This window comes from Elgaria multicarinata, chromosome 15 (genome assembly GCF_023053635.1).
Source record: "Elgaria multicarinata webbii isolate HBS135686 ecotype San Diego chromosome 15, rElgMul1.1.pri, whole genome shotgun sequence".
NCBI classification, from domain to species: domain Eukaryota; kingdom Metazoa; phylum Chordata; class Lepidosauria; order Squamata; family Anguidae; genus Elgaria; species Elgaria multicarinata.
In genome coordinates, this window is record NC_086185.1 from 12,433,604 (window position 1) to 12,446,245 (window position 12,642).

General features: G+C 43.5%; 1 protein-coding gene across 1 annotated transcript in view; it reads left to right on the plus strand.

The window, feature by feature from the left end:
• Nucleotides 1-12,642, plus strand: part of LOC134409345 (connector enhancer of kinase suppressor of ras 2-like) — a 376,171-nt gene that overhangs the window by 338,527 nt on the left and 25,002 nt on the right. Inside the window, exons 17-19 of the mRNA XM_063142057.1 lie at nucleotides 5,208-5,220; nucleotides 6,885-6,895; nucleotides 9,709-9,884. Coding sequence (XP_062998127.1) covers nucleotides 5,208-5,220; nucleotides 6,885-6,895; nucleotides 9,709-9,884 — 200 coding nt within the window. The remainder of the gene's footprint in view (nucleotides 1-5,207; nucleotides 5,221-6,884; nucleotides 6,896-9,708; nucleotides 9,885-12,642) is intronic.

Consider the following 12,642-nt stretch of genomic DNA (forward strand, 5'->3'; position numbering starts at 1 on the left):
TTTGAATCTGCTCTGGTTTTCAGCCAGGACTCTAAAGGAGCTATCCAAGGTGCTGAATCCATTTTGAAGATAGTTCAGAACCTTGGATTGTTCCTTTCGAGTTCTGACTAGTTCTGACTGCAACCCAGAATGGATTCATAGCCCCACTGAAATCGGGGCCATCAGCTTCCACTGGTCCTGCTATTGACCCTGGTTCAGTTTGAATGAGAGAAGTAGAGGCTTGCTCTATAGCAGGCATGGGGAACCTTCACCCTGTGGGCCAGGGATGGCCCACGGGAGTTCCCTGTCTGACCCACCAGCTTCTTCCCTTATAGAGTCAGAAGAAAGTGGCTTGGTTCAGCTTTGGAGTCATCCAGTGTTGTGAAGACACCTATAAAATACTGTGCACAATTCCGGCTGGCCCATCTCAAACAAAGGTTCTCATAGAAAAGGTGCAGAAAGAAGGTAACCAGGATGAGCAAGTTTTTGGAGTATGTTCCCTGGGAGAAAAAGTTGTGCTTGGGTCTTTTTTGGCTTAGAAAGAGAACAGATAAAGTAGGAGGAGGACATGCTGGAGAAATGTAAAATTATGCATAGTGCTGATGAAGTGGGATGGCAGAGAGGTTTTCCCCCACCCTGGTCTCTCCAAGTACTGGAACTTGTGGTCGCCTAGTTAAACCGATTGGCAGTAGATTCTGTGAAGACAAAAGGAAGTCCTTCTTTATATAATGCAAAACTTAATTTGAGGATGTCACTTGCTGCAGGATGTAGCGATGGCTACTGGTATAGATAGCTTTAAAGGATGATTGTGAACCGCCCAGAGAGCTTCAGCTATTGGGCAGTATAAAAATGTAATAAATAAATAAATAAATAAATAAATAAATAAATCAGACAAATGAATGAAGGGCCAGCCTGTTAATGACTATGAGCTTCATCAGATGGGGGGGAAATCACGGTTCCTTACCGCTGCTTCTGACACACAATACTTCCTCTTTCCCAACTGAGAAGAAAGAGGAAGTAAACAATGACCACATGGCCTGCTCAGTGGGCGTTTTTATCATGCCGCTTCTCCTGCACACAGCAGGAGATTGCGGCAAGTTCCATTTCTAAAAATAAATCGGACGTATCGAGGTCTCTTTTTTGTCATGAAAAGAAGGCCGCAATGAGCAAGAGATGCATGGGAGGGGGACGGTGTCGTGAATAGGACCCGTGAAAATCCATAAGTGTCCAGTAACGAGAGTGCTGATGATCCCCTATATGGACCTTCCCATTGAGAGGCAAGGATACCCCTGGATGTCAGTTGCTGGGGAGCATGTGGACATATGAAGCTGTCTTACACTGAGTCAACAAATGAATCAATCCACCCACAATTGTTGAAAAAAGCAGAAAAACTCAGGAACAGAAAATGTGGGTACTTGTACACCAAAGTAAACTTTTTGTGGCAAGTGAAAGCACAGGGTCTCAAGTTGACGTAGGACCATTCTTGTCTTGAATGTACAACCAGGTGTGGTCACATCCAATACAATGAAATGCTAGAAGCTCTATTTAGCAAAGATAGATAGAAAATGCAACTAGCTGTCTTCAGGAATGGGAAATGGTGTACATCTACCATACTGAAATGAATACAGTTCAAGGAAGTGTCATTTTAACCAATAATAATGGTTGACGGTAAACATGTTCCCTTATTATTCTGCTGAGGGAACTGCACTGGCTGCCTATTCGCTACGGGCCAGGTTTAAGGTTCTTGTACTTCTTTACAAAGCCCTAAACAACTTGGGACCAGGATACCTGAGAGAGTGCCTTCTCCCCTACCAACCTGCTCGGTCACTGAGGTCATCCGAGGGCCTGCTCCTGGTGGTTCCACATAGATCCACCAGGGGAAGAGCCTTCAGCATGGTGGCCCCCTCCTGTGGAATTCCCTGCCTCTGGAGGTCAGGCAGGCGCCAACCTTGTACTCCTTTCGGCGCCTCCTGAAAACATCTTTATTCCAAGAAGCCTTTCTTTAACATGCAGCCTTGGATTTCTGTTTTTGCTTCTTTTTAAATTTTGTTTTAACTGTTATATTCTGTTTTTATTTTCATTTACTTTGTACACCGCTCTGAAATTTTTCGATGGGGAGCGGTATGTAAATATTCTAAATAAATAAATAAATAATGGTTAACAATAGTAAATCTGCTTATACAAGAATGGATTTGGTTCATAAATATCACTTTTCAACAAAGGACAATAATAGTGAGCAAAATAGTAAGTTCTCTGATGACAGCTCCAGAATTTAATGCCATTTCTGTGCTTCATCAGAAGACGGTAACAATTGTTTGCATGTAATCAATATGAAGCCAGATTGTATTCTTCTCAAGTACCACTTCCAGTTCTGAGAACTGGAAAAGGAACTGGTGGCCCTCTGGAGTTTTTGCCTACAACTTCCATGATCCCTCACCATTGCCTATGCTGTCTACGATTGATGGAAGGTATAGGCCAAAAACATCTGGAGGGCTACCAGTTGTCCTCACCTGGTCCACTGGGCCTGGCAGAAGATGTTTATTTTCCATCACCTGCTTCTGGTCCTGCTTTAACTGGGGATGCTGGGGATTGAACCTCGGACCTTCTGCATGCAAAGCAGGTGTTCTACCACTGAGCCATGGCTCTACCTCCCAGCAACATCAGGAGATGTTGCCTTCATGTTCTGCCTCTGAGCTTCCCAAAGACAACTGGCTGGCCACTGTGGGAAACAGTGGTGAGCTTGATGAACATTTGATTCAATCTAGCCAGGCTCTTCTTAACTCTGATCTCCAAGGGCTTTGCTATGATGATGCACTTTCTTTTGCTGTTTCCCTCTATTTGTAGCTTGTTGTGACTCTGCAGTCTGAATAATGCGAGTTAATGTATGAAGGGTTGATGAGATGGGATGTGATCATCTGCGTTCTTTTGCTGTCTGATTTTTATTTATTCGAAATAATGTGCACTTATGGAAATCCAAACCATTCATACTTATGGAAATTTAGACATTCGCGTAGGCTGCACATACACAGATGTAGAGTGCCTTTTGACTTTGCTATGGAAGCTTCCATTGGGGAAAATAAAATAAAATAAAATAAGCTTTCCTTTGGCTTCTCTGGTTTCAAACTCTTAATTCATTCCTTGCTTTTCTCAGGGATCTTTTGTTCCATCGTCCACTCAGTGTCAAAATTGGGGTGTGTGTACAAGAATTCCATTTGTTTGCAAATATATAGTAGTGCTAATTTGTATTTGCACCAATGCACACTTGTGAAAATGAACACTTGAGCGAATCCCTTCCAAAAGTTAAAAAATATGGTCTGCAAGTCCATCGAATCTGTGCAGCTCAGAAAAAGCTGGTCCACTGCAGAATCTGTAGGTTGTATTCATAGAAATCTGGTCTCACTTGAATATGTTGTGGATTTCTTTGACACTCCTAGCCTGACCACTCAGCCTGCTGTTCAGGTCCTGCTAACTGTTGATAGGCAAATTCAAGGTCTCTGCTCTCCTTCCTTCGAGTTCTTTCTCTTTAAACTAGGCTTCAAAATAGAGAATGCCTTCAAACAGAGGACTGCCCTTTGCAAAGTAGGGTATATGGCCACCCAAACCCGGAGCCACCCCTGCCAAGCAGCTACCATATTCTGGATGATTGTTGGGGAATAAGAAGGAATGAATCCCCACATGACTGAAATGACCCTGTTTGCAATGCATTCAAGCAGCCATGTTAGGGTGAAGCACGAGGCTTAATCTACACATAGAGCAGAATGAGGTGATAAGGTGAGATGACAGAGTGGATTGTACCACTTCAGAGGACAGGTGGGGATGTCATTTTTGAACTTTAGGGGTGGAGTCACTGAAAGACCAGAGTTTGCCATCCTTCTTCAAGGCCAAATCTACACCTTGTGTTAAATGATGACGAATGTAGAATAGAAAGCAGAGTTTAAAACTATGAAAGTAGTACATGGAATATAGGTTGTGGCCCAATGTTATCAGTGCACTTCAATAAAAGTGTTGATCTAGCCAAGACCTCGGGGGACTGCAGTCCTTTGCTGAAACAACAGCTCCTTATGGGAGAAGACTCCAGATAGCAGTTCCTGCAGTGTGCTATCCAAGGTCGTGATGAGATTTCTGCTTTGTCTAACAAGATCCAAAACAGACAGTGGCCCCTGAGCTACAGACTTCTTCCCCAGGTCTCATACCTAGTCAGGACAGATGTTGAGGGCTTGGCCAGCTATTCATCCTCTATGACCATGTCCTCACTGTTGCTTAAGGCTGGAGCCATGACAAGAATGCATCTTCAAGCCTCTTCCACCACACTTAGAATGTATGTTTCTCTTCATCCTTTGCATATTTAGGGTACACATAAGAGAGCCAGTGTGGTGTAATGTCTAGAGTGTTGGACTGGGAGTCGGGAGATCTTGGTTCTAGTACCCACTTGGCCATCGAAACCCACTGGGTGACTTTGGGCCAGTCACAGACTCTCAGCCCAACCCACCTCACAAGGTTGTTGTGAGGATAAAATGGAGAGGAGGAGGATTATGTATGCTACATTGGGTTTCTTGGAGTAAAAATGGTGGGAAGTAAATAAGTAAATACAGCAAACAGTAGCTTGCATGGAAGTTTTAAGAATGGGGGACAAAATCACAGCTGGAAACAATAATTTATGTGGTGTTTAGCATTGGATTTTGTCTACAGTTTTGTGTAACTTTCCTTGTACTAGCTAGTAACTGATGGGTGTTTCTTTCTTCTCTCCCTCCCCTCGCCCCACAAATGCCAGTCTTTTCACTACGCTTCCCTGAGGGTAAAAAGCAAAAAATGGCCCAAAGGTAAGTTGTTTCAACTATCTATCTATCTATCTATAGATATAGATATATAAAAGCCCAGACTGCTCCTCCAAGCCAATTATAGGTTTTTGCCCTCTGTTGCCATCTATGGACATTCCTCGGAACTGCGGCCTTCTATGGAAGTTCCAAGTTTCGAGAAATAGTTTTTGCCCTCTGGCGCCATCTCGCAACATTGCTCGGAACTGTGGCCTTCTATGGAAGTTCCAAGTTCCGAGAAAGATCACTGCCAGGAGCTTACAGCCTAGCAGAGGGGCCAAAACCCACTAACCTCCTCACCAGACTGCTCCTCTACACCTGTCGTATGATGGGCTTTTTTGCTAGTTAATAAATATTACGAAACTAAGAAATCAAGACCATATTTAGGTGGAAGAGATGTATTTTCACCAGAAGAACACAAAGCACAGTGGAGCTATATATGATTGTTTTCCTCATTCTCCTGCAAGTGTACACAGTCCCAATTTCGATGTGGACCATGGTGCTTAAGGAGAGGAGGGCTTAAATGCCCCCACACCCATTTTCATCCTGACATCCCCCTTCCAATGGAGACCTTTTCCCCCTTTTCTTTTTAAACTCCCCCTTCTCTTATGTGAGTGTGTGTGTGGGGGGGTAGAATTTTGATATGAAACTGCATACCTTCCTCTCTCAAAGTGTCTTGCTCCCAATCTGAATTGGGACCATGCATGCTTGCAGGAGGGTAGGGAAAACAAGCACACGTAGTTCCACTATGTGTGAATAGGACAACATTTAGTTTTGCAAATGTGATCTCTCTGGAATAGCTACTTTCAAAGGGGGGTAGGATGCTAATGGTGGGTAGAGACGAATCTAGCAATTGTCAGTGATTATTTAGTAATGATGAAGGAGGCAGTTAGCAGAGAAAAACAAAACAAAAAGGCAAAACAGAATGAGCATTTACCAGTCCCACATGCACACAAGCTATCTTAGGATAATAAAAGTAGAGTGTAACTTTCTGCGGTGAAGGAGAGAAAACAGTTTTACTCCCAAATATTCTTGCATATACAGTGCAGGTACAGTGTGGAGTTTCAAAAGTGTTTGTTTAGTCCATTCTGTGTATCATTACACTGGTAGGAGTGAAGGTGCAAACACATGTGCTCTCAGCAATGGTGGAAGTCAGAGAGGGGGACAGGAAGGGGAGGAGCAAAAGGAGGAAATCACGCAGCAGGCTATAGAGGTCCTCAGGCTAGCTGTGGTCAAAATTCCCATGAACTAACCAATTGCAACACTGCCCCCTTCTGGTAACTTGCAGACGAATTTGAGCTGCTGGAGTAGTGAGTGATGGATAGCTTTTGCCTGAGACTGATTTGATCCTTTGGAGAAGGCTTTTGAAATTAGGCCTATTGCTGCAGGCTGCCCACCCTTGGAGGGACATAAGAACATAAGAACATCAGAAGAGCCCTGCTGGATCAGACCAAGGGGCCATCTAGTCCAACACTCTGTTCACACAGTAGCCAACCAGCTGTTGACCAAGGACCAACAAAGCAGGACATGGTGCAACAGCACCCTGCCACCCACGTTCCCCAGCAACTGGTGCACACAGGCTTACTGCCTTGAATACTGGATAGTAGCCATTGATAGCCTTTGCCTCCTGGAATTTATCCAACCCCCTTTTAAAGCCATTCACATTGATGGCCTTCACTACATCTTGTGGTAGTGAGTTCCATGTATGCCCAGGCTGTGCACAGTAAACATGTAACAAACGAACACTGAAAAACTCACCAGGCAGAATGGCCTTAGGTCTGCAATTCAGCCCTAATTGTTTAGGTGGCATTCAGACAGACCGTAATTTTGATCAACTCTTTTCAAACTTCTCATGACTTGTGGGGAGGAGATTCCCCATTTCTACCAGGTTGGAGAAGACTGTCATACTGTAAGTGAACAAACAAGGCTGATAGCCAAGCAAGGACTTAGATAATAATCTTAGTGATGAACGGGCAGGTTTTGCTTTATATCCAGCTTGTGTGTTCTGGAGTTCTTCTAAAACTGGCTAGAATTCAGAATGCCATTTCAAAAGGAATCAACTTTCCAGAGCTTAGCTGTGGGATACCGTAGAAGAAAGAATAGTAATTTAATGCGATCTAAACTCTTGACTCTGCTTCACAGCTGTAGGACAAATATAATTAATATAACAATGTAAACTCAATTTTTCACAGTGAACAGTCTAATGTTTTAATTAAATTTGCCCTGGGCTTTTAAGGAAAAATGATATGAATATTAGGGGGGAAATTCTGTTTCTGGTGATAAAAGTGGGGTGGGGAGAGAGAGAGGGAGAGAGAGAGAGAATAAAATTTCAGGGTTATCGAGTCGGATGTTCTGAAATGATGAAAATAATTTTTTTCCCTGTTGGAGTGCATTTAATATTGCTCCTATAACACCCACATACTCCTTAACCTCTGGTAAATACACTTGTGGCATACACTGGCCATTCTTGTCTACTTCCTGAAAAAGAGATCAGACAAAATAAAGTCCCAATAATCTCTACCATCATGAGATGTTAGAGGAAGCACCAAGAAATGAAAAGCCAGGAGGCTTAACAGTCTTCTGAATTTAAGAAAGCCATAAAGACTGAATTATTATTATTATTATTATTATTATTATTATTATTATTATTATTATTATTATTATTATTATTAGTCCTGGGGTCATAAAGTTCCCCTCTGCTAACAGAAGGAGTCTTCTTCTGACAGTTTGGGTAGAATCCAACCAAACTCCTACTCAGAGGAGACCCATTGACATGAATGTGACTTCCAGCAGGCCTACCCAGTTGAATTTTAAGATGCCTTTTTAATAATTTGCTGCTTTTAATAACGTATTAGTTTTAAATGTTTTAATTAGTTATATGTATTTTATTGTGTTTGTGTTTGTGTTGTACCCCGCCTCGATCCAGAGGGAGAGGCGGTTAACAAATAAAATAAATATTATTATTATTATTATTATTATTATTATTATTATTATTATTAGATCTACTACAAGTAGAATTTCAGTTGGACCTTACCCAAACTGTCAGAATAAGACTCCTGTTAGCAGAGGGAACTTCTGGATCCAATATTATTTATTTATTATTTATTATTTATTTAGAATATTTGTATAATATTTAGATCTCAATATTTATAAAATATTTAGATCTCAGGGCGGCGCGTGAGCTGCGTTGTGCCTCCTTGGGTTGCTTGGAGGAAAGAAGGCAGGATATAAATGTAATAAAAATGTAAATGAATAATAAATAGATCAGGAAAACTCTGGTGGGGAGAGGCTCTGATCAAAATTTGACAGCCCCTTCCCTTTATACACACACCTGCTTTAAAGGCAACATACAAACATCACACCTCTCTCAGGTCACACCTGTTTCAGTCCTAAATTACACTTAACTGGATTATATGGATAAAATGGCAAAAGGGGTCAGAAATTGCAGATGGATTGCCCTTTCATATTCCAAGAGTTTGGACTGAAAATTGCACATTTTTTGTTTTTTATTTATTGTTGCATTTATATCCTGCCTTTTTTCCTTCAAGGAACCAAAGGCAGCATACATAATCCTCCTCCCCCCCTTTTATCCTCACAACAACCCTGTGAGGTAGGCTTGTTGTCCCTCAACCAGGGGTTAAAGGCTCGCTACCCCGGTGCTTTAGTAGCGAAGCAAACACACAAGGCTGGAGAATACTCTTAATTAGGGTGGCCATATGAAAAGGAGGACAGGGCTCCTGTATCTTTAAAAGTTGCATAGAAAAGGGGATTTCAACAGGTGTCATTTGTATATATGGGGAACCTGGTGAAATTCCCTCTTCATCACAACAGTTCAAGCTACAGGAGCTATACTAGAGTGACCAGATTTAAAAGGGGGCAGGGCACCTGCAGCTTTAACTGTTGTGATGAAGAGGGGATTTCACCAGGGTCCCCATCTATACAAATGACACCTGCTGAAATTCCGTTTTCAATACAACTGTTAAAGATACAGGAGCCCTGTCCTCCTTTTCATAGGGTCACCCTACTCTTAATCCATTTACTTCCGATACTGCCGTATGGGGGTGCTCTCCTGTTCTACAAAATGGAGGCACCAAGAACAAAGGAATCTCACAGTATACATAGGCCCTGACTACAAGAGGGTGTTAGTCTCTTTCTAACCCTTCCGTTGGTCAGTTCTGGATTAGCAAGTTAAGTTACATTCAATTTTCTAGTTAAGGTGCACAATCTCAATGAGTCATAGCTTACATTTGATGCACTATGGGTTGGATTTTTTTTTCCTTTATCTGCTAGCACATGATGTCCACCATTAAGGAATGCAAATCTGGCATGCAGCCACCCTTTGGCAGAGAAGCCATCTTTAACCCTTGGCATTCATCAGAGAGATGAAATCTCTCCCGGGGTCTGTCACGCACACCTGCTTTAAAGGCAACATACAAACATCACACCTCTCTCAGGTCACACCTGTTTCAGTCCTAAATTACACTTAACTGGATTATATGGATAAAATGGCAAAAGGGGTCAGAAATTGCAGATGGATTGCCCTTTCATATTCCAAGAGTTTGGACTGAAAATTGCACATTTTTTGCTTTTTATTTATTGTTGCATTTATATCCTGCCTTTTCTCCTGCAAGGAACCCAAGGCGGCGTACATAATCCCCCCCCCCATTTTATCCTCACAACAACCCTGTGAGGTAGACTAGGCTGAGAGTCTGTGACTGGCCCATAGTCACCCGGTGGTTTTCCATGGCCGCATGGGGACTAGAACACAGATCTCCCGACTCCCAGTCTGACACTTTGGCTGGTATACCATACTGGCTCTTTGTGAGCCATTGTTAAGCAGGGGAGGAAGCAGTATATGGTTACCTACTTTCTTCTCTGATTTTGGGAAGTCCTCCTGTTTCCATTTTCCTTCCAGGGGGTTCGTTGAATAACAGCAGCCGGCGACGGATCTCCTGCAAAGATTTGGGGCATGGTGATTGTGAGGGTTGGTTGTGGAAGAAAAAAGACGCCAAAGGCTACTTTATCCAGAAGTGGAAAAAATACTGGTTCGTCCTGAAGGATTCGTCTCTCTATTGGTACACTAACCAGAATGTGAGTACCCATGGCAATTGGGTTGGAAGATTGGGCAAAACCCCAACTTGAATATTGTCACGTTGCTTCTTGCTAAAGAGAACATTTGGGGTGTGGGCCATCCCTCTGTTCATCTAGGAGCCTGGTCACCAAGGGCATCAAGGACTTCCATGCAGGCGAGTGATTATACTGGCAATTGAGGGATGGAGCGGTCTGCCCAGCATAGAACCAAGAGGGCTGCAAAAGGAGAGCAGCCAATTCCTCTGTACCCAGCATAGAAATCCAGTAGGCTACTTACAACATGGATGTGCCTTTCATTCCATAGTCCACTCATTGGTGGGATCGGATTTTTTCCATTTCCCCCAATTTGCGCAAAATTGTATTCACAGAACTTCACAGTTGCAAAATTGCGCAAATACCTCCCTCTTCCCCAAATGCACAATTCTCCCCCCCCCCCAAAAAAATGTTCATTTTCATGCCTTAGCCTTTGGGAGAAATGTGCATTTCTGGTTGGTGGTTTTGTTGTTGTTCTTATTGTTTTTAAATCTGCGTATTTTTTGTGACCGAATTTGCGTAAAATTCTGGAAAGTAAAATAAACTGGTCCACAAGTCCACAGAACCTGTGCAGCTCAGGAAATGCTGGTCTAGTGTAGAATCTGTGAGTCATAACCATAGAAATCCAAAGTCATTTGATTCCATTGTAGATATCTCCAGCATTCATGTTTCTTTGCCAGGCCCAAGAAGCTCGTTTTTTAAAAAATAAAAATAAAAATACCCCTCCACTGAAATGTGGCCCTGAGAGGTCCTGTAAAGTTGAACTGACTTTTGGGCTAGAAAAGGTTCAAAACCCTTGCTATATATGTGTAAACATGGAACACTGCAGATACATGGGTGGGCTCGAATGTAAGCTAGAATGTATGCTCGAATGTATGGTCAGTTTCCATCCCTCAGTCTAGCCTCCCTCAAGGGTTGTTAGGAGGATAAAATGGGTGGGGGCGGGCAGAAAACCTAGGGTGACTATATGAAAAGGAGAGGGCTCCTGTATCTTTAACAGTTGTATAGAAAAGGGAATTTCACATGGCGATTTTCCCTCTTCATCACAACAGTTAAAGCTGCAAGAGCCCTGCCGTCTTTTGTATCTGGTCATGCTAGGCAAGGTTCCTGCAGCTTTAACTGTTGTGATGAAGAGGGAATTTCACCAGGTGCTGCATGCATAGAAAGGACACCTGCTGAAATCCCCCGTTTCAATACAACTGTTAAAGATACAAGAGCCCTGTCCTCCTTTCCATAGGGTCACCCTAAGAAAACCATATATGCTAGCCTGATCTCCTTGGGGGGGGTAGGGGATATAAATGTAGGAGTCATTGGCTCTGCCTGTATCCCATGCTAGCTGAAATGCACGCAAAGGACAGCAGAAGCTCAGCTAGAGCTCTGAGCTGCCAATCCCCATGTGTGAACCATGACGCAGGCCGAAGAGAGGGAGCAGCTGAGAAACCAAGCTAGACGTGATGTGGAAATTCTCTGGCTGGAGCTCCTGAGATAGACGTTTTCTCTGTAATCCAGAAGGGAAAGAACCTGAACATTATCGGAGCAGTGGTGCCGGGGAAGGGAGAATGTCTAAGCCTTCCCCCCTGCTTCTCACTGTTTCCATTTCTAAATCAGCATTTGCTTTCCTCCTGCATTCTCCCCTGCACCTCCTCTGGCAGGGCTCGCAGAAGCTTTGGGGAAGGGGGCATGATTTAGAAGCAGGGGGTAGAAGAATGGAAAGTTTAACAACCATGCCAACTGCCCCAATCAAATTCAGCCCCCCCCCCCAATCCAGCTGCATTCGCTATCTTGTCCATTGCACCCTCACCACTCGGAAACCCGGAGGGTTCCGGGTTTCCTATGCCTTGCCGGGCTGAAGCCGGCAGGGCGCTTGGAGCAGTGGACATACTCTTCACCTCGCTGTCCTCCTTCTTGGGTGTGTTTCGCTAGTTGGGCTTATTATCCCATCTAATGAGGGCATGGAGGGGAAGGAAAGAGGCTAGAAGAGGCTCAGGATAACTTGTGTCACGGCCTCTCCCCACCCCGCCCCACCCACCACTTTCCAGAGGCTCTGGGGTTGCTTCTCCAAATTCAGAGAGGCAGCTGGCTCAGTCCTTTCTGCACCACTGTGACAGGCCGGGTATTAAGAACATAAGAACATAAGAAGAGCCCTGATGCTGGATCAGACCAAGGGTCCATCTAGTCCAGCACTCTGTTCACACAGTGGCCAACCAGCTGTCGACCAGTGACCCACAAAGCAGGACATGGTGCAACTGCTCCCTCCCACCCATGTTCCCCAGCAACTGGTGCACACAGGCTTACAGCCTTGAATACTGGAGGTAGCACGCAACCATCAGGGCTGGTAGCCATTGATAGCCATTGCTGGATCTCCAACTCCCCCTTCTGAGGTTGGAGTACTGTCTCCGACCTCAGAGGGGGAATCTGAGCCATCCTATGTCCCTGGCAACCATCGGATTGCTCTCTTGAAGCAGAAACAATAATATCCGGAGACCCAATTGCATGGCTTCCGGCTATGAGCTGAAGCTCTCTGGACACAGTTTACAAGACTACACTTAAAACCATAAAATACAATAGCATACTAAATAAAAACCATATGCTTAAAACAGAATATAACCAAAGTAGCAACCAAGATAAAAAAAACAGCAGCAGTGCTATTATTATTATTATTATTATTATTATTATTATTATTATTATTATTATTATTTGCATTTCTGTAACACCCAATAGTCTA